This window comes from Mirounga leonina, unplaced genomic scaffold (genome assembly GCF_011800145.1).
Source record: "Mirounga leonina isolate KUSES-001 unplaced genomic scaffold, KU_Mleo_1.0 Mir_175, whole genome shotgun sequence".
Classification (NCBI taxonomy): Eukaryota; Metazoa; Chordata; class Mammalia; order Carnivora; family Phocidae; genus Mirounga; species Mirounga leonina.
Genome location: NW_023270453.1, coordinates 3,747,333 through 3,770,526, shown reverse-complemented (window position 1 = coordinate 3,770,526; position 23,194 = coordinate 3,747,333). Strand labels below are relative to the sequence as shown.

The following is a 23,194-nucleotide window of genomic DNA, read 5'->3' as shown; positions in this document are numbered from 1 at the left end:
CTAAAGAATCAGGGGGAAAAAAGCCATGAATTCTATGTGCAGTATTCCTGTAGCGCTGGAGTTCTGCTGTTCTCATTGATTGGTAAACTTGGTCTTGGCTGGCTGTTCTTGCTGATCTTCTGGGGGAGGGGCCTGTTGCAGTAGTTCTCAGATGTCTTTGCCAGAGGTGGAATTGCCCTGCCCTTGCCGGGTAGGGCTAAGTAATCTGCTCGGGTTTGCTCTCCGGAGCTTTTGTTCCCTGTAAGCTTTCCATATGGCTTTGGAGGACAAGAGTGAAAATGGCAGCCTCCCAATCTCTGCCCTGGAGGAACCGAGAACTCGGGCCCCACTCCTCATTGAGCCCCCAGAGAAAAGCAGTCAGTCACTCCCGTCTCCCCAGTCTCCGCTGCACTCCGTGCTCACCCAGCCTGTGACGGTGTGTTTCTATCTCTGGCACCCCACTCAGTGTGGAGTCTCCAAACCCAGCAGATCCCTGCAGTGGGCTCCTGTGCTGCTCCTCCTGGGGAGGAAGGTGAGTCTCCCCAGATCTGCCACTTGTTGGGTCCCTGCTGGAGGAGCAGTGGCCCGACTGTGCCGCGGATCACAGTTTATGGCAACCCCAAACTGAGAGCCTGCACCTGGGCTCTGTCTCTGCAGCCGGCTTCCCTGCTCCGATACCTGGGAGCTCTGCTGCACTCAGGCACCCCCGGTCTTTCTGTGACCCTGAGGGTCCTGAGACCACACTGTCCGCGAGGGTTTCACCCCCCACTTAGCCACTGGAGCGACATCCCCCAGCGGAGCAGACTTCTAAAAGTTCTGATTTTGTGCTCCATGGCTCTATCACTTGCCAGAAGCGGCCGACGGAGGCCTCCTTTCCCGCCTTCTCTCCTCCCAAATATCGCCTCAGATTCACTTCTCCACATGTCCTACCTTCCAGAAAGTGGTCGCTTTTCTGTTCAGAGAGTTGTTGCTATTCTTTTCTTAGATCTGTTGAGTTCGTAGGTGTTTGGAATGGTTTCATCCCTATCTAGCTGAATTCCTGGGACCAGACGAAATTTTAGGTCTCCTATTCCTCTGCCATCTTGCTCCTCCCCCTCCTCATAGTGGTTTTAAATTCTTAGTCTTATAATTCCAACATTCCTGCCATATCTCGGTCTGGTTCTGATACTTGCTCTTTCTCTTCAAACTATGTTTTTTGTTCTTTGCCTTTCAGTATGCTTTGTAATGTTTTGTTGAAAGGCAAACATGATGTGCTATGTAAAAGGAATTAAGGTCAATAGGTTTAGCATGACCTATTATGTTTATGTAGCTAGAGATTAGATTCTTTACTGCTTGCCACAACTGTAGATGTGTGAGGCTAAAATTTCATCTGGTATCCTTGTTTTTGTCTTACCCATTGTTTTGGGTTTCCCTAGACCTTAAATTATGTCTGAGACCTACAGTTCATTGGATAGTATTACCCTATTATTATACAGGACCCCTTTTTATGTGAGTTGTGGTAAGTTGTAAGGAGGAAGAGAAACATTCTAGAGTACTATGATTAGATCTCATTCTTTTGGTGAGATTGTTCCTCTGTTACATGACCTTTAAAAGTGCTTCCTCCCCCAACATTAGGTGAGAAGGCTGGAGGGGGCTGGATCTGGGTATTTTCCTCCCCTCATGTGGAGGGCTAAAGCCTGCTTGAGTTGATATTTCTCTTCTCACAGGTCAGTTAGGTTCTGGTCAAACTCCAGTTAGTAAGGTGGTGGTAAATTTGTTTCTTTTTAATATAAGCCTTGTTATTAATGGCTGAACAGTCCAGGTGTTTTCTCATGTCTCTTTCCCCAAGACTGATCCTAGAAACAGTACTAGTTTAGGGTTTCATACTTCGTGATAATGCTTGGAATTTAGCACATCCTGTCACTTACTCACAGCCCAAGGTAGTGAATGTTGGTATATTTTCCACCTTAGTTTTTGAGCAGGATTCCCCAACTTTAAATCTTTGACTTCATTGAGAGAGTTTGTTCCTCCAGCTTTTGTTTGCAACATTCAAGTTAGTCAGAATCTAAGATACCACAGCCTGGGTCTGGTCTCAAAGTTCCAGAGTTCTGTGGTTTCAGCCCTACTCATCACTTGGTAGAATTGTTCTTTCCTTATCTTTTGAGATATTTTATGTTGAAATTGATCTATCTCAGCTTTTGTAAAAATGTGTCTTTATCTTATCGTTTCTTTGTGTTTCGTTAGATACAAAGTGTTAACTTAAAATGGTATTTTGCTTAAAGTCTTATATTTCTCAGTAAATAAGAGTTTTACCTAATTTAAATTCATAGTTTTTAGAAATTACAGTAATATATACTAACTTACACAGAAATAACCCATTGAAAAACTTTATTATTGAAAAGTGAAGTTGTAAAATCATAGAAATATCTTTGTGTCTCTGCATTGTCTATATTATTAAATTTAAGAACTGTGCAAATTTGTTTTAAGTATCAGATGGGATAAAGTTGATTGATAATATTTTTACGTACTACAATATCCATACGTGCAGTTTAATAGGACTGTGGTATCTGATACTTCCATGTGGTTGGGTAAGAGATTTTGATTATATGTTATATGTTAATTATATATAATTTAATTATAATGTTTACATTATATTCCCTTAAACTATAAAGGTTTTTCTATAACTAAAAAGTAGAAAAAATAAAAGGGGAAAGAATTCTGGGAAGAAAGGTGAGGAATTCTTGGTTAAAGAAAGATTGCATTGTGACATTTAAAGAAAATGATGATAATTTTGTAGCACAGAGATTTTTTATATCAGGAGATATCTTTTTAAAAGAATATTGAGTTGTGGGCGCCTGGGTGGCTCAGTTGGTTAAGCGACTGCCTTCGGCTCAGGTCATGATCCTGGAGTCCCGGGATCGAGTTCCGCATCGGGCTCCCTGCTCAGTGGGGAGTCTGCTTCTCCCTCTCCCACTCCCCGTTTGTGTTCCCTCTCTCACTGTGTCTTTCTCTGTCAAATAAATAAAATCTTTAAAAAAAAAAAAAAAGAATATTGAGTTGAAATTTCTTAATTTCAGGAACTAGGAGCAGATATCAATGCATTTTAAAATCATATATGGAAATGAAAACTTTTAATTTGTAGTTGACATAATCATTTTAAAACATCATATCTCTAATAATAATAAATAAATCAGTAAATAAATAAAACATCCTATCCCTTTAAGTAAAATATTAGTGTTTCAAGCCTGATTTTGAAAAGTCCATAAATAAAATAATTTTGTTCAAACAGAAAGCAGCTAAGTTTTTCTAAATTACTTCCTTTTCCTTCATTTTTCAGGTTATTATATATGGGTAGGAGCTAAGGATACTTCTACTCTTAACCATGTAGACAGCAGGGCTTATTTAAATAGCTCTGTGTGTCACTGCCTGGGCAAGAGCTGCCGTCTTCAATTCTATTATTCCATGGAAAACAGTGTTCTGAGAGTAGGACTGTACAATATTAAGGTGAGAAGAAACATATTTATTTCAAATTCATTGAATAAGTGAAATTTCTATTTTGGCAACTTGTGTTTCTATTTCTCAGTTGTGTGTAGGCTTTAGGTATTCTTTAACTTGACTTTATTAGTATACCTTTCAGAAGAAATATTAAGAACCTGTTTTATGGGGTGCCTGGGTGGCTCAGTCGGTTAAGCATCTACCTTTGGCTCAAGTCATGATCCCAGGGCCCTGGGATCGAGCCCTGCATCGGGCTCCCTCCTCAGCGGGGAGCCTGCTTCTCCCTCTCCTCCCAGCTCATTTCTCTCTCTAGCTATCTCTGTCTCTCAAGTAAATAAATAAAACATTTTTTTTTTTTTTAAAGAACCAGGTTTAAGACCTACTGTCACGTAGGTGTGCCAGAGTGGCCCAGTTGGTTAAGTGTCCTATTCTTGATCTCACCTCAGGTCTTGATCTCAGGTTGTGAGTTCAAGACCAGTGTTGGGCTCCATGCTGGGCATGGAGGCTACTTAAAAAAAATACTGTCATGTAGAAAATTTAATGTGATAATTTGTACAATCTTATTTTTTAAAATTGTTAAAAATTCATGGAAGTATATTAAAGAAATTATAGGTCTAATAAAAATGAGATATTTGAGATTCTGTATTGTTGGCTCTGTATTGACATTCTGATGGATCTGTTTTGGATTTTAGATCCATATATCACTAGACCTATAATTATGATGGATACAAATTCCTTGTTATGGTACTAGTAGATATAATTTTAGAGACTGATAATTACTGATTAAATACAAACAAATGAGTCATTGGAATGGAAAAAAATGGCTCACTGGGTTGAGTGAAAATTGCAGTGGTATTGCTAGCAAATAAAACAAATCCAAGCTTTTTTCTTTTTTTCTTTTATACCTAAATTTAACTGAAAACAATCCTCCACAAGTGGAAAAATATCTGAGACACTTTGAGAATTTCTATTGTGAAGAAAATTTATTTATAGATAGAAGTTAAATAAAAAATCACAGGGGTAAATAGCAGTCATTCTAGCAATGGGAAACAGTTAACAATAATTGCGGAATTCTGACAGGAAAAAGGAAGACAGTGAAAACATCCAACTCAAGATTCTTTTGGCTTCAGATGCTTTGAATAAATCCAGTTGAAACTTCCTCTGACATTGGCCAGATTCATTTTCCAACAAAAGGTTATTTATCATCTATTCTTACCAAATATCACTAACCATCTGTCAATAACATTTTCTTCTGTTCCATTTGCTTCTGAAGTCTGAAGTGCCATCATAATTAAACCTCAGGTATGACCTATTACTTGCCTATTACTGGGAGAAGTGAAAATTCAAGAGGAATTCTCTTTTTTTCCCCCCTAGTTCTATCACATCACCCCTCTCTTTTCTTTTGTATCATTTTCTTCATGTCCAGTCTTTTTTCTTCTACCTCTTCTTTTTCAGAACATTCACAGAGTTCTAAAGCATGAAATTGAATGAATAGGCTCATTAGATGGCCTAATACATTTTGTTTGTTTTCATGGATGAGACACAATTTCTAATGTTCTGTAACTATGTTATAGTTTTGTGGCATTTTTGTGATAGTATTTTACACTAGAATAATCTCATTGAATTTATATTATAGTTAAAGGTGTTTTAAAAAATATATGGTCCTGGGTGCCTGGGTGACTCAGTTGGTTAAGCATCTGCCTTTGGCTCAGGTCATGATCCCAGGGTCCTGGGATCGAGTTCCACATTGGGCTCCCTGCTCAGTGGGGAGTCTGCTTCTCCCTCTATCCCTTCCCCCTGCTTGTGCTCTCTCTTTCTCTCAAACAAATAAATAAAATCTTTAAAAAAAATATGGTCATATGATAGTACTTTTCACATGATAGGTAATTAATATTCACTGAATGTTGAATGAGTTATCTTAAATTTAAGTAGACATTTGTGTCATATATATCCTAATCCTAAAGATTATTTTAATCTACGCTGAACATCAGTGATGGATTGTAAATTTGGGAGTGTATAAGAAAAGATTATAAACAAATTGACTTCAGATACCACATCATATATAAGAAAATAAGGTAATCATGGAGAACTGATCTAATGTATTAATCAGAACCAGCACTGAGTGATATTTGGTTTATTAGTTTACCCAGTATTCTGCAAGGCAATATCCTATTTTTTCTTACATACTATTTGCTCTGATCTCTACATATAATATATAACATATTGGTCACCAATGCAAAATCTGCATCAAAATACATTTAAATTATAAGCTGATGTTTTATCACAGAATTAAAAAGGACTCCAAACCCATCCTTTAAGAAAATTAGCTCTTGATGAAAATGATTGTTTAAATCTTCCATGAATAGAATAAAGAAAATAACCCTTAGGATATGAGCAAGTAAATCAAGAAATACCTTGTAAGGATGCTAAAGGTAGTTTTCTTTATTTTCAGAAGACATCAGAACTTGAGAAGTAGAAAACACAGGTGAAAGGCAAGTTGTTAAATAAAAAGTTGACTCTCTTTTAGGGTCAGCTTAAGTGTGTAACAGTTCTAGTTTGTACCATATAGCCATCCTTGAGATTAGGTCTCTGTCTATCATCTATAAAATAATAATCATAGCAACAGCCTATCTTTTATCCTGAAGGCAGTTTCCATGTCAGTGAGCCAAGGATAGTGGGGTGCCCAGCTTGTGGTACCTTTTACATATTTTACAGATTGCCAGTGGCAAATAGGAAGAACACATAGCTGGGGCAGTGAAGAAAATGCCACAGAAAGTATCTTTTCTTGTATGAGACCGTTTTTAAAGGCCATAATAAGCTTTTCTCGAAGGAATGTCTTTGCCAAAGTACATGTTCCTGTTCCCGCATTTAATCAAAAGTAGTTTAATTTTTAAAAAATTTGTTTATTTGAGAGAGAGAGAGTGCTGAACGAGCAAGAGAGAACATGAGTAGGGGGGAGGGGCACAGGAAGAGGGAGAAGCAGGCTCTCCACCAAGCAGGGAGCCTGATGCGGGCCTTGATCCCAGGACCGTAGGATCATGACCTGGGCAGATGGCAGACGCTTAACGTACTGAGCTACCCAGGTGCCCCTCAAAAGTAGTTTAAAAAGAACAAAAACAACAATCTGGAATTTGGTACCTTTGATTTCTTCACTGGAAGAGAGAAGGATAAGCTGAGATCTCTAGGAGATAGAGCGATTCTTTCCTTGAAAGGTAAAATGGCATTATTGATCCTGGTCGAGGGGAGTAAAGACTTCTTAAAAAATTTTTGTTGATTGATTGATTTTAAGATAATAGAAAATTAAAACATCACTTGAAAGGTTTTTCTGAGCTGAGGGTTTCTTTCTTACATTGCCACCTGTTGAAAATAACTAGGTAAGAGTCTGAGAGTGAGGACAGAATAAAATAAAAGCTGATTTTATTTAGTAGGAGTAAACTCTTTTTCTTTTTCATTACTTTTGTTGTCAGACAAGAAAATGTGATAGGAAAATCTGTATTTCATAACATACCATTAACTTAGGGTACAAAAAGTCATTTAAGTTTAGAAAGAATTCTCACTTTTCAAAAAAATGAAAACATTCTTCTTCGAGTAGAGCAGAGGGGAATTAATTAAGTCATTGTGAAAAAAGAGCACAAATGCTCTAAGTTATTTTCATAAGATGAAAGTGAAGGGACATGATGAATGCAACTTACCAAGCAGTGTCACTTAAAGCATCTGTGGAGGATGTCAGTGTCTCGAAGCTAAATAGCTGAAGTTGCATAGGAAATTATTGAAAGAAAGATTAGTTGTGTGTCCCAACTGTGTGTAACTCCGGTTCATCCTGAAGTGACCCAGAAGCTCTCAGCTGAAAAGATGTCTACCATGGATGTTTCACAGGTTTAGATTATCTTCTGAAATATTTAAGACTTGGAAATTGGAGCAGACATCAGAGGGTAAAGGACTAAGTTGAAAATAGACTCCTTTTTAGAAAATGTTGGCTATGAATGAAATAAGCAAAGCTGAGAGATTAATGCTTACGGGAGTCTGAAAAAGTCTTAAGTGTCATGTGTCATTTGAATTACAATGAGATGTCACCTTCCAGTGCTGTTTTCTGTCTCACAGTAGAAGGAGGACACGCACAGTCTCAGAGCTCAACCTGAGACATATTTATGCCACTCTGCATTTTCACTATACTGATACATGAAAACAATCAATGCATCCATTGCATAAATATTATGAACAATCTGGTCTATCTTTCCCAGGGAAATGTCAAATTAACTTGCATGTTTGATAGAATCTAAAGAAATTAGTATTCCAGAGCGTAAAAGCATGGTCGTAAATCATAAAGCACAATAACATAGGCAAAACTTTGGACTGCATTATAGACTTTTATTGAGTATCTTACCTTATAGTGTATAGTAGAAACGTAATTTTCCATACACTTTGCCAACTGGAAAATGATCATTTTACAGATGCATGACATAGCATGCTCTAGAAGGCACAAAAAGGTCTTTGATAGAATGATAAGAGAGTCAAATAGAAATATAAACTCCAGAAAATAACTGTATTGTTTGGAACTTAGAATGAATTCTCCCATAGAAAAAAATACATATAGAAATTGAGATTGTGCAGAAAAATATATCTGATAACATTTTTTTTTAAACTTTCATGTTAAGTGTTTGCCTGTCATTTCTTTTCTAATGTCATGGTAATATAAAAAAATGTAGGAATGTTATTGGGATCAACATTAAAGTAGCTGGCATTATGAATTTCTATTGAGAATTGTCTTTTTGAAGTACTTTATTTAAAATTCCATTCAAATGTTTGTTCTGTCCTTACTCTCCATCATAAAAAAATAAACAGCTTTACTATATAGATATGATTTATTTCCTTATTTTTTTAAAGACTGTTTTTATAGAGCAGTTTTAGGTTCCTAGCAAAATTAGGGGGAAAATACAGAGATTTCCCATTTTCCTCCTGTCCCCACACATGCAGAGCTTCCCCATTATCAGCATCCTCCATCAGAATGGTACCTTTGTTACAAATGATGAACCTGCATTGCCATGTCATTATCACTCAAAGTCCATAGTTTGCATTAGGGTTTTGCTTGGTGTTGTGCATCCTGTGGGCTTGGACAAATGTATAATGACATGTGTCCACCATATATTATCATACAGAGTATTTTCACAGCCCTAAATATCCTCTGGGCTCTACTTTTTCATCCTTTCCTGCCTCCATTTTATTGTTCCTTTAAAAAATGTTATATACTTTTTTACCAATACTTTAGGCTTCCTAGTACTTCATGTGGTACAGATAGGGTAAACTCTACTGAAATGTAATTGAGAGAGCACATATGGAAATATTAGAGTAGAATTTGGGGAATGAGTAATGTCATTTCATTTAAATCAAAGGAAGAAGAAATATCTTGGATATACAACACATCAACTGACAGAAAATGGGTGAAAGCAGAGGTGTTAATACCAGAAAGCCTGAAGACATTTAAGGTACAAAATGGAAAAACAAGTATTCTTTTATATCATAAGTTTAACTTGTAGCTTTGCAGTAGTGAATTTTATCACCCATTGCTAAATTTAAATTAGGATTTAAATTAAGGATGTAGATTTGTGTATTTGGAGAGAGCAATTGCCTACTTCTTTTCATTGTACTTAGCCTTTCCCCAGCCACATTACTCCTGTATAAAGCTTCTTCACTGTACATGGGCTTGCTTCCTAGCCCCCTCCAACCCCAACACCATGCGTTGCAAACAAGGAAGCAAATGACATTATGAAGCAGATAAATAATAAATTGGTATTAAAAACCAGTAAAGACTCTACAAATGTTTTGAAGACAGTAATTCTTGTCTTTATAAAACACGGTTATATCTACCTGTGCAAAGATATATCCAAAATATACGTATGCTCGGTGGGAATATGGTCTCTTAAAAAAATGACCTTGGGATTTCGTGTTGTATATAGAGTTGAGATTGGGCAGAAAAATATATCTGATAACTTTTTTTTAGCTGTCATATTAAATGTTTGCCCATCATTTCCTTCTTTTCTAATATCATAGCAACATTGCAAAATGTAGTAATGTCAGTGGGATCGACATTTAAATAGGTGGTATTATTAATTGCTATTCATAATTTTATTTTTGAAATGCAGTATTTTATTTAAAATTCCATTATTTTTTTGTTGTATAAAGAGTGTGTAAATATGCTTATGCTGGACTGTGAGTGTAAAATAATAAGACTGATTGTACATGTGGCTCATGAAACCAATTTCATTCCTTTATGGTAATACCACATATGTACATTTTTCTAGGTGCTAAAAAGGAGAACCCAAATGATACTGGACTGTAACCATGCAGATTTTTAGAATCCCATTTACTGCTGAGATTGGAATTTGTGAACCATAGTATTTTTGTATTAATCACAGCAAAGTTGAGGTTTATATCATAGCCTATTGAATTAATATTTGACACAATTTTTAATTTTCTAAGCTGATATTTATCTTTAAAACTTCTGAAAGAGGTACTAAATGATTGGAGTTTCATTCTTTTACATAAACTGAATATTAAAGTTGGTCTTGTTATTTAACTAAAAGATAAAACAAAATATAAAGAGAGTAATTTGGGAGTTATTCTAGATTTCCAAGTGCATATTAAATGTAATTAACTTTCAATAATAGCACCTTTTTCAAATCTAAGTTTAAACTCATCAATTTTTGAAACCCGAACTGACATCATTTTTGCATATCTGATCTCTTGCTGCTATAAAAATATACAGCTTAGGTCCAATAATTTATACATATTTATACTCTGGTATTCACTATGGAGAATGTATACAGCAGTGTACAAAGTTTTCCTATTATTAGATATGATTTGAATGTAACATCTTCTAGAGTAAATTGTTAAATATATTTGTGAACTGAAACTTAAGTAATTCGTAACAAATTTATATATATTCCTCATATTTTTGCAAAGGAGAAAATCTAGTCAGAAACTTTCAGCTGGAAAAAACTAAAAGGAATTAGTCTTTCTTCCTAGTATCTTATTTACACACAAACAACACCTAGTTCATTGCTGTTCAATAGTATTTTCTGTCATAAGGGAAAATGTGAGTATCTGTGCTCTCCAATATGGTAGCCAATAGCCACGGATGGCTGTCGAACACTTGCAATGTGGCCAGTATGGCTGAGGAACTGAATTTTAATCTTACTTTAATTTAATTTGAAAGAGCCCCTTGTAGCTGTGGCTACCATATTGGACAGCAGAGAATTAGATATTTGGTAGAGTCAGCTCTTCATGCCTCTCCTTCTCTCTGATGCTAGCCAACCATTGCTCTTGGTGGAACCTCAAGGAATATTAATACTTTGATAGTATCTTACACTGGATTAGCAAGGACGGTTGTTTCACTTGCTAATGCTGTATACCTCCAAAACTAGCAATTTGATTGGAGAAAATGAGATTTATTTCTTTTAATTGGCACTTCTTTGATTATTAGAGAAATTCTTCTTTTGTGAAAATATATTTTTATATTTATTCTTTTAAAAAAGTTTTCTATTCATCTGTTGTGTCCCTTACTATTTGCCTAACCTTTCCCTGCCTGCATTCCAACGCTAATTTCAGTAGTTTAAAAACCAGACGTAGTTATAGCTCTTGGTGTATAAGTAGTGATAATGCTTATTCTTTTCCCTGAATGTTAGAGAGCCATGAGGATGATGCCCAAATGAAAAGTTTGCAGGGAAGGACATAGCCAGTGGTCTAAGTGACATGTTGTATTTCACTGGATCATGTGTGGTTTCTCAGAGGCCTCAGGGGATCTACTGTGCCCATATCTTTATACTTTTCCCTTTGGAGACATATATTATGGATTGCTGACCTTTCTTAAATGCAGGGCTTTTTCCATTCAGATCAATTACGCATGTGAGTCAGGTTTCCCCGAGTAGGACCTTTGTCGATTGTATTTGCTGGCTCTTTTAACAGGTGTTTGTCTCAGTAATTATTAAATATCTATTATTCTTTTTTTGGAGGGGTCTTTGAAAGGAGGTCATAAACTCAAACATTGTTCGTGTTTTGCTTTTTGAAGATTATATTGGAAGGGACTATTTTGAGCCAGAAAGGTTTTATTGGGCTGGATCGGCTCTGGGTCTATGCCTGTGCACTTGCCCCGTCCAGAAGGCTTTGTCCTACAGATGAATTCACTTGTGCCAATGGCCAGTGCATTGCCCAAGACTCGGTCTGTGACTCGCAGCAGGACTGTTCTGATGACAGTGATGAAGACCCAGCAACTTGCTGTAAGTGAATTAATGGTTTACTTGTTCACATGCTCACTTTCACGACCGTGGTTGGATTTGAGTGTTTGCTTTGAGCTAGGTAAAGTTATTATGTATGACATGAAATGAATGCACATTCTCATTCTGCAGCTATTAGCACTATTCTTTGTGGGGGTCTCTATGCTAATATAAGCTTTGGTGCTTTTTGTTAACACTGCAAATTCTATTTGGTCAACCAATGAATAATTGTATTGTGGTGTGTGTGTATTTTGGTTAAAGAGGAAAATGGGTAGGAGAGGGAACCTCTTTATACTTTTCCCTTGGGAGACATATGTCATGGATTGCTGACCTTTATTAGGTATAGGGCATCTTCCATTCTGACCTATTATGTAGAAAGCTGTGGGGAGGGGTTAAAGAAGAAGGGCTGTCACTGCCTTCTAGGCAGCCATGATGACTATAGAAATCATGTCAGCCACAGTTGGTATTCATGACTGGGTAAAATTTAGATCCAACACCTGCTTTTTAGGACTTTTATGGAGAGTCTTTGATAGGAGTGATGACAAGAAATCCCATTATTATTCAAACCTAGTTGTATTTGAAAGGAAATATAATTTAATTTACAACCCACATGATGGTACTCATATGAGGTAACTTAGCAACTAAAATACTTGTGTCTCTTTGAAAACGATGGATCCTAACTAAATGAATCCAAATCCCATATCACAAACAAGTGGGTTTTCTTAATTATTAAAAATTTGACATTTATTTTGGTGCATTGTTTTATTTTAGTGATGTGTTTTGTTGAACAAGAGAAAAATATTGCAACAAGATAAATGTCACTTTTTTTTTTTAAAGATTTTATTTATTTATTTGACAGAGAGAGACACAGCGAGAGAGGGAAAACAAGCAGGGGGAGTGGGAGAGGGAGAAGCAGGCTTCCTGCGGAGCAGGGAGCCTGAGGCAGGGCTCCATCCCAGGACCCTGGGATCATGACCTGAGCCGAAGGCAGACACTTAATGACTGAGCCACCCAGATGCCCCTAAATGTCACCTTTTTAATGAAAACTTCTTTGTACAAAATGCTTCTGTTGATGGGGAAGGATTTTATTAAAAGCAATGGAAAGGGATACAGGAAAGAGAAGACGGGAAAGCCAGGGAGGAATCCTCTGCCTATTTGTAAGCAGCAATTCCATTAATTCCTCAGACACCTAGTTTTAACACTATTTTTAAACAAGATAATCTACTTCCTAATATGATCTCAATGGAATTTTTGGGTGCTTTTTTCACTCAAAAAAACGTGTGAGGACAGTTTACTTTCTCTAATATGAGTGTCAGTTTCTTTTCTATGCTTGAAAATTTCTTACAAACAATTTGGTCCATTTCTTTTGGAGAGATTCACCTTTCTAATAGTTTGCATTATTCTCATTTTCAACAGCTGAAAGTAAATATATTTCCTCTTTTCAATTGTGCATATTGACACATTCTCCCCCCCCAAGGGTTCTTTATGCTCTCCTTTTAATTGGTTTTCTTTTCTTTTCTTTTCTTTTCTTTTCTTTTTTTTTCTTTTCTTTTCTTTTCTTATTTGACAGAGAGAGACACAGCGAGAGAAGGAACACAAGAAGGGGGAGGGGGAAAGGGAGAAGAAGGCTTCCTGCAGAGCAGGGAGCCCGATGTGGGGCTCGATCCCAGGACCCTGGGATCATGACCTGAGCCGAAGGCAGACGCTTAACGACTGAGCCACCCAGGCGCCCCTAATTGGTTTTCTTAATCAAATTCTACCTGGAGTATTAATAGATATTTTAACATTTGATTTTGAACATATTTTCCCATTTCTCTTCCTTTGTTGAAGTTTCATTGGTTACATATTGAGGATTTTTCCAGTGGAGTGTATCTTGATATCATTCTGCTATTTGCTTTTTTTGAATGAAGGGACAGATATCCATGCTTATCAACAAATAGTGTTACTTAGTGTGTTAAATTTTCCAAATTATGTAACTTCATTTGAACAAAGAAAACCTGGCATGCTTGCTTGCTTGAGATCAACCTCATATAGCAGTTATGATATGAAAATGTAGCCATGTTGCATATTACAAAACATTTATGTATTTTGATGCATATATATCTATATATTTTGATGCCAACATGAGTATTTCATGTCAATATTTGTACAATCATGTTTGTTTTGAGGAAATGATTTATATAGCAATGGAATTATTAGAATTGATATAAAATTACATTATTTTCTGCACTAAGATATTTAATACATTTGTGCATACATACACATGCTCATATATATTATTACTAAATAGGAGAAACTTCCCTTTGAAATTTAAAACCACTTTGAAACATTCTACACATACTTTTAAAAAAACGTTTTCTTTTTCTCTCTTTCTTTCTCTTTCTCTCTTTTTTTCTTTCTTTGACAGAGAGAGAACGTGCATGTTCAAGAGCAAGGGGAGGGGTAGAGGGAATCTCAAGCAGACTCAGTGCTGAGTGGGGAGCCCAGCGCTGGGCTGATCTCACCACCCTGAGATCATGACCTCAGTGCTCAACCGACTGAACTACTCAGGTGCCCTGATTCTATACATACTTTTAAATTTGTATTTTACAAATTGAATTTGTAATGCAAACTCTTCTTATGAACAGAATTACCAAGTTCATGAAGCGAATGAAACATGCTTTGATACCTTCTTTTTATCCCACTTTAGGATGGATCTCTAGGACAGTGTAGCTCATATATGCAGTTTGAATAGGACCAGGAGTACTTACTGGAGACTCAGTAATGGATACTGTTAGTTGGTATTCTGTTGTCAGCCTGCTTTTCCCGAAAGGCACATTCACTCAGGTGTTTTTTTTTTTTTTTACTACCAAGTGCTTCTTAATTCTAGATACTTTTTTAAAATCTTTTTTTTTTCAAAGATTTTATTTATTTATATGACAGAGAGACACAGTGAGAGAGGCAACACAAGCAGGGGGAGTGGGAGAGGGAGAAGCAGGCTTCCCGCAGAGCAGGGAGCCCGATGCGGGGCTCGATCCCAGGACCCCGGGATCATGACCTGAGCTGAAGGCAGCCGCTTAACGACTGAGCCACCCAGGCGCCCCTAATTCTAGATACTTTAAACAGAAGTAGTTGACAGCCTTTAGCCCCGTGCCTTCTCTGAGGCAGTTAATTGGTAAGTGAAAAGGAGTGTTGCTAGAGTTTTGCTACTATACTTTGTGGACCAGCAGCATTAGCATCACCTGGGAGCTCTTTTGAATTACAGAACCTCAGGCTACATCGCAGTCTTACAGAACCAAAAGTTGCCTATTAACAATGTCTCAGGTGGTTCGTCTGCATAGCACTGTGCCAAATAACCTTCAGAAATGAAGAAACCAATGAGAGGGAAAACAGATGGCATATAAAAAGTAGACTTAAGGCAGGGCGCCTGGGTGGCTCAGTCGGTTAAGCGTCTGCCTTCCGCTGGGGTCATGATCCCGGTTGGGATTAAGCCCCACATTGAGCCCTACGTGGGGCTCCTTACTCGGCGGGGAGCCTGCTTCTCCCTCTGCCCCTGCCCCCTGCTTGTGCGCTTTTTCTGTGTGTCAAATAAATAAGATCTAAAAAAAAAAAAAAAAAAAAAAAAAGTAGACTTAAGGCAAACTATCCAGAGATCTTTCACAGAAGCTAAATATCCTGGAACTAATTCCTATGAGCATCACTATACTACCAAACGATAAATTTTTTAAAAAGTTGGGGCGCCTGGGTGGCTCAGTCGTTAAGCGTCTGCCTTCGGCTCAGGTCATGGTCCAGGGTCCTGGGATGGAGTCCCGTATTGGGCTCCCTGCTCAGCAAGGAGTCTGCTTCTCCCTCTGACCATCCCCCTTCTCATGTGCTTTCTCTCTCTCATTTTCTCTCTCTCAAATAAATAAAAATCCTAAAAAAAAAAGATTATTTGTGGGTAGCTGGGTAGCTCAGTCATTAGGCGTCTGCCTTCGGCTCAGGTTATGATCCCAGAGTCCTGGGGTCGAGCCCCGCATCAGGCTCCCTGCTCGGCGGGAAGCCTGCTTCTCCCTCTCCCACTCCCCCTGCTTGTGTTCCCTCTCTCGCTGTGTCTCTCTCTGTCAAATAAATAAAATCTTAAAAAAAAAAATTAAAAAAAAGTTTTGAGGTATAATTGACATACAACAAATACACATAATTAATGTACACGGTTTGAGTCTGGAATACGCAGACACCTGATCTTTATCCTTCACCTCCAGAAGTTTTTCTGTGTCCCTTCTTTCTGGAGTAAGGACGCTTAACGTGAGATTTGCCCTGTTAACTCGGTGGGGCACACGTATGGCCGCACACGTTGGGACCGACGCCAGACGGTCAGTGTACCTTGGCGAGCGCCCAGCACCCGTACCCGCCCTCATTCCCGTGCCGCTCCCGCCTCCGCCCGCCACCCTGGCCGCCCCGGGCCGGCAGCCGCCCGCACCTGGGCGGGGACGCCCTCCCGCCGCCTCTTCCGCGGCCTCGTGGTCTTCACTGGCCTACGCGCAGCTGGGGGCCGCCGGGTACTTCGACAGCTCCCAGCGGGCGGGCGCAGCTCACGGCCCGCCAGCCGCAGGCGAGTGCTCCGCGCGGCCCCAGCAGGGGCTTCCCGGCTCTGCCGGCGAACCCGAGCCGCGAGGCGTGGGCGTCGTGTTCGCTGGGGCGGCGCACGCTGCTCTGCACCGCCCGCGACTTCGGCCCGGCGTTCGCGGCTAGGGCGGGCGGGGCGGCTCGGCGTGCGGGCAGGACAGCCCCCTGCCTTAGCGGCGGCCGGCAGCGCGAGCGCTTCCCGCGCGGTCGCCGTGTGCTCGCGCCTGGCCTTCTGCCCCCCGACGCGACCCGACCTCCCCCAGGAAGGGGGCGAGACCCGGGCGAGCGAACGCGGGCGCGCGGCAGCCCCCGCGGTGCGCGCTGGGGTGCTCAGAGCCCAGGTGGGTGGGAGGGCCCAGGACCGCGGTGATGGTGACTCAGGGAGCCGGCCCCCCGCGTGAGAGGTGGTCACCCCCGAGACCCCAGCCGGGCGAAGCGCACTCGCGCTTCCAGTCCTTCTGGCAGAAAAATAGTGATTATCGCTGCAAGGACTGCAGCATCCGATGGCACGGTGCCCAGGTGTGGTGTGTGCAGGGCAGTCCAAGCAGTTTTGCAGAACTTGTCGGAAGTCTTGTAACTCTTCCCGAGTGGAAGCTATCACCTGCCAAAGTTGTAAACAGACTGGATGCTCCTGCTCAGGAAACCTTCGCCACTCCGACCCTAGAAGTCCCTATCATCGAGATTTGTGTGGGAGTTTCATACACCTATGACAGCACTTTAGCGGCAAATACATCGTTTAAATGAATGTGAAGAACGGTCCCGCTGAACGTGTGTTAGTGAACAGATAAGTGAGGTTTTCTTTTTTTCTTCTTATGCCCCTTTTCTGCCTCGTCGGAAAATAATTTATGAAAGGCCGTATTTTCAACAAAGCCTTAAATGAAAGTATTGCAAAACAATTGAAAAATAAATGCACAATACGGTATTTGTTGACGATAGGCTGGGTGCTGTGCGGAATTCTGAATTAATTCATCTTGCATGACTTAAACTTCATACCCATTGAACAACAACAGCTCGCCCTTTCCCTGTTCCCCCCAGCCCCTGGTAACCACTGTTCTGTTCTCTGCTTCCAGGAGTTTGAGTATTTTAGATACCTCATGTAAATGCAGTCATTATGCTAAGGGAAATAAACCAGTCACAGGACAAATATTGCATGATTCTGAATACTAGATTTTCAACAGTTATTAATATGCTCCTGTATAAAATAGAGGCATTGCATTGCAATGTATCTTTACATATTTCTAATAAAATAATTAAAATACACCTTGTTCCAAACATATCTAAGGGTATACATTGGCTAGCTGAATAATTTACATGTAAAATATCCCTAATTTCCAGACACATGCCACAATATAGATGAACCTTAAAGACATGATGTTAAATGAAATAAGTCACAAAAGGACAAATACTGTATAATTCTACTTATATAAGGTGCACAGAGGAGTCAAATTCATAGAGCCAGAAAGCAGAATGGGGGTTGACAGGGGAGAGGGGGAGGGAAAGATGGGGAGTTGGTGTTTAATGGGTATGGAGTTTGACTTTACAAAGATGAAGTTCTGGAGATGGAGGATGGTGGTGGGTGCACAGCAGTGTGAATGTACTGAATGCTGCTGAACTGTACACTTAAAATATGTAAAAAGGTTAATTTTATGCCATCTATATTTTACCACAAAAATTTAAAATATGTATATATATCTTTCAATTATGACATGGAAAAAGACTGTGTTCCAAAAAAGATGGAAAGATGGACAGATCTGTGTTCAAATCAAACGGTGTGGGAAATTCTGGAGGAGAAAAAGTTCTTTTAATTGTAGGATTTTTTTTAAAGCATATAAAATGCTAATATAGAGGCATATGGGTGGCTCAGTTAAGCATCCGACTCGTTTTCAGCTCAGGTCATGATCTCAGGGTGGTTGGGATCGAACCCCTAGTCGGGCTCCATGCTCAGTGTGGTATCTGCTTAAGATTCTTTTTTTTCCCCTCTCCCGCTTTCCCTGCTTGTGTTCTCTCTCTTGCTCCCCCTCTCTCAATAAATACATAAATAAATAAAATCTTTTAAAAAGTTGAAGAAAATAAAATGCTATACAAATGGTGACACTTTAAAGGAGAAGTTGGAAAAAAATAAAGGAAAAGTTGGTACAATATTCAAGTGAAAGAAGCTTAAACCAAGAATCCAATGCAGTGCATTGAATATTTACTGTGATGCTGTCTCTGAATGTCTTTTATATTTTGAAAAAGAAAAGTATGCTAAAAATTTCCCGCACGCAAGGGAAGGCTATATGGGAGAAAAGATCCTTGTGGTTTGTCAATAAATATTAACAAAATGTTTATATAATATCATATTAAGATCTAGTATATGCTTATTGAATGGAACATTCACTATTTATTCCCATACATTTTTCTAATGTAATAGAAAATTGATTTATTTCTGAACTAGAGGATTCATAAATATTTTAATTTTCAAGATCCAGAAGAATTTTTCTCAGCTGCCACAGTGAATGTTTTTTTCTTCTGCCAATATGCTGCAGTGGTTAAATATGCAAGAGAAAGCTTTGTCATAATTTTAAAATATTACTCTGATAAACTCAGCAAAATTTCACTAAAACTGTGAACAGTGGCATTTCTCATGCTCTGATTAGAAATAGTGAAGTGTGTTCTACAATCACAGAAAGTTCAAAGCAACCAAATAATCAAAATCACTGTGATGAATACCTTCTACTTACAATATGAATAGATGATTTTTTAGACTTTATAAATATTTAGTGTTTATCATATATGGTATTATCAGCATTTATTAGTTGTCAGAATGTGTTTGACTCTCCTGGTTTTCTTCAGATATTTATAACTACACATTAAACCTTTTGAATTATGTAGAGAAATTTTAATGGAAGAACCTAAACTTTGGTGACTGAAATTTGATTTATATTTTATAGCACAGTTAAGTTCTAGAATGTTTAGCTTTAAAAAATGTCCTTTGAAGTATATTGGAATAAATATGATTGGTAAAAACAGCTGAGCCATTCACCAAGATTTTTATAGAGATGACTGCACCATTTTGCTTTCGCATATTTTTAAGGTGATGGACTTTAAAAACTAATTTTCATTTTTCAAAGGACAGGGTGTTTCATGTTTTGCAGAAAGTGCAATGATTGACATTTTAACCGGTGAAACATCAGATAATGAAAGAAAGCAACTTTCCCCCTAAAGCCGCATTTCAACATATATACAATCCAAAGTTATTTTGTCTTGACATCTTTATATCTTTGCCGTTCAGTGACCTGGGCACAGTTGTGAAGAGCCTGGGGAAGGATTTGGTGATACTCAGGTCACACTGTACTTTGCATCCACCCTTACTGGTCTTACTGTCTTACTGCCATTTCATACCATTGCCTAGTTGGGGAATAGGATGGATACTTGTTACTTCAGTGGTCACCTGCAGTGAATAAGATTGTTATTTGCACGGATTTATTTCCTTTGTGTATTAATATATAATTTTTTAAAAGATTTATTTATTTGAGAGAGAAAGAATGAGCGGGGGAGAGGGAGAGAGAATCTCAAGCAGATGCCTGCTGATCATGGAGTCCCACAAGGGACTGGATCCCACAACCCTGAGATCACAACCTGAGCTGAAACCAAGAGTCAGAGGCTTAATTGACCCAGGTGTCCTATTATATAATTTATTGCCCCAACAGGGCAATATTGAATTTATTAGCCAAACAGGGACACTTGAGAGGGGGGGAAAAAGAGGTATTAATTATTATGCTAGGACAACAGGCATAAAGTGTGGTCACCCTACCCATGGAAGATTTTCTATTCCAGGAAGGTGTTTTCGAGGGAAGAATTACGGGTACCCTTGGGAGTAGGTGGAAGGGTTCCTTGACCAAGTCCAAAACCAAGGATTTGGAACCATTAAGCACATTTCAGAGGTCAGATATGTATTTTGAGTCTTATGTATGTCTGGACTCTACCAACTGACTTAGAAGAGTTCTGAGGTCACTTAACAAGTGGCAAGATTCATTAGAGAGTCAAGGAACTAGACCAGAGGATTTTCCAGATGCCCAGGGAGACTGTACAGCTGGTCATTGGTGCTTAAGTCTGTGTCAAAAAGCAGAAGAAGAGACTCTTCTTTGAGGAATAACTTTTTGTCAGTAGTATCCTATGAACCCTGTAGGCAGAGCTGAGTAAAGAAAAATACATCCAGAAGCAATGAATCTCCAGTTAGGTATATGGGTGAGTGGCATTTCCTTGCATATAGATTTACCATTAAGTGATACACATCATCTTCTCATTATACTCTACTTAACTCATGTTTATTTTGGGGGGAAATCAAGGGAGAATACAGTATTTGCTTGTAAAGAAAAAAATAACATCTATCCATTATATGACTGTCTAAACAAGCATAGCTCTGAGATCTAAAAATGTTTAGATCTAAAATGTTTACATGTAGAGAAAATTTAAGTGGCAGTGTTACTTGCATAGTGGACTTCCGTGTTTTAAGAGTTGACATGTTAGTGATGAACTATCTGGTCATGAAGCCAGGTATCCCTGTTTATAGAAATTTGAAGATCCTTTCATTATTAAGATACAGTGAGCTTATTCAGTACACTGGTCAATTTGGTCATATATATATTTTTAAAGATTTTATTATTTAGAGAGCAAGTGGTGGGGGGAGGGGCAGAGGAGAGGAAGAGAGAGAATCTCAAGCAGACTCCCCACTGAGCACAGAGCCCGATGTGGGGCTCGATCTCCTGACTCCAAGATCATGACCTGAACCAAAATCAAGAGTTGGACGCTTAACTGACTGAGCCCCCTGGAGCCTGCTTTGGTCATATTATTTAAAATTGAAAATAACGGTTAGGAGCAGGCATATGGTGATGAAATCCCTGGTTTAGGGATGGTTCATAGTATATAAGCTTTGGTGTCAGACATTCCAAAGCCTAGATGTTCCATTTACTAAATTTACTACAGACGAGTTGCCTAGAACAGCTCTTCTCTTTGGGGGATGATTACACTTACTGTGTAGGGTATTTGAAAAGACTAATGGTAATATATGCAAAAAACCTGGCACATAATGGGAACTTCTGGTAACATGTCTATTGTTCTTATTACTAAAGATAATAGCATTTGATCTTCAGGTTTGTCAAAACTTTGGGTGTATTCTGACCAAGAATTATTTTGTCCCCCTTCTCCCAGTATTATAAACAAGCTTATGCATGAAAAGGATATGTAGAAATAAATTTTTACATTGTATTAATTTATTCCCCAAGCTGTTATCTAAGATAGCCTGATACTCTGATTCTTATTTTAGCCAAAGGGAATTTAAGCACATAAAACTAATTTCTCAAAAGCACAAATCATGTTGTTAGAATTTCTAATTTATTGCCCAGTCTTGCTATTTTTTTCTCATGAGTTTGGTGGCAAAACTGGTAAGGACTGAAGCTAACTAACCCCAAGCACTGACTTAATCTAGAACTAGTTATTTTTTTAAGTTATCTCATTTTTTTCCTCCAAATTTTTATTTAAATTCTAGTCAACATTCAGTGTTACAGTAGTTTCAGGTGTAGAATTTAGTGATCCATCAGTTACATACAAAACCCAGTGCTCATTACAAGTGCCCTCCTTAATCTCCATCATCTGTTTACCACCCCACCCCACCTCCCCTCCAGCAACCCTGTTCTCTGTAAAGTCTGTTTCCTAGTTTGCCTATTTCCCCCTTTATGTTCATCTGTTTTGTTTCTTAAATTCTTTTTTTTTTTTTAAAGATTTTATTTATTTATTTGACAGAGAGAGACAGCGAGAGAGGGAACACAAGCAGGGGGAGTGGGAGAGGGAGAAGCAGGCTCCCGCTGAGCAGAGAGCCCGACGTGGGGCTCGATCCCAGGACCCTGGGATCATGACCTGAGCCGAAGGCAGACGCTTAATGACTGAGCCACCCAGGCGCCCCTGTTTTGTTTCTTAAATTCTACATAAGAGTGAAATCATATGGTATTTGTGTTTCTCTGACTGGCTTGCTTAGCGTAATACTCTGTAGCTCCATCCACATCATTGCAAATGGCAAAATTTCATTCTTTTTTATGGCTGAGTAATATTCCATCACATATACCATACCTTCTTTATCCATTCATTCGGTCGATGGACATTTGGGCTCTCTCCATAGTTTGGCTCTTGTTGATAATGCTGCTTCAGTGTTTATCACTGAGTATATGAGTGATAAACTCAAATGAGTTTTTTTGTATTTTTTGGATAAATACCTCATAGGGCATTGCTGGATCATAGGGTAGTTAGATTTTTAACTCTTTGAGGAACTTCCATACTGGTTTCTTTTGTGATCAATTTAGAAACTTAAGTATTTCCCAACTTTTTAGTTGTGTATTAAGAGGGAAACAAAAGCAAAGTTCAGAATGTCTAATTTACCTGCACTTCCAAAGTGGCTAGGCATTTTATTTATTTAGAAACTGATAAAATAACAGAATGAATACCACGGTGCCAACCTCAAACTGTTCAGGTGTCCAGAACCCATTCTCCTTTTTCAATTGGATCTTTTTAAAACTACTAACTCAGCAGGTGAATCCTGTTGGTCTTGGCAGATGAATCAGTTACTCTCTGAAAAGCTCTAGTTTCACTGTGCATCACTATGTACAATAGAGATGGCCAGCCAGCATGAAATGTGCCACACTTGTAGGTAGAAGAATATAGAAGGACGATGCCTCAGACAACACATGGAAAACTCTGTGGTTGGAAAAAGTAAAACTATTTTGATAATCAGAAGACATTTATTACAAAGTGGAATGATTGTTCTGCCCTCCGAAGTTGATTGGCTAATACTAAGTCAGTGTTTCAGGAATTAAATTTCCTACTTAATTTCTCCTCACCTGTTTTCCATGTGGAAC

At 38.6% G+C, this 23,194-nt stretch overlaps 1 protein-coding gene across 1 annotated transcript in view; it reads left to right on the top strand.

The window, feature by feature from the left end:
• Positions 1-23,194, top strand: part of MALRD1 (MAM and LDL receptor class A domain containing 1) — an 807,963-nt gene that overhangs the window by 83,932 nt on the left and 700,837 nt on the right. The window contains exons 9-11 of the mRNA XM_035022447.1: positions 3,296-3,462; positions 8,844-8,936; positions 11,519-11,726. Of these exons, the coding sequence (XP_034878338.1) occupies positions 3,296-3,462; positions 8,844-8,936; positions 11,519-11,726 (468 nt within the window). The remainder of the gene's footprint in view (positions 1-3,295; positions 3,463-8,843; positions 8,937-11,518; positions 11,727-23,194) is intronic.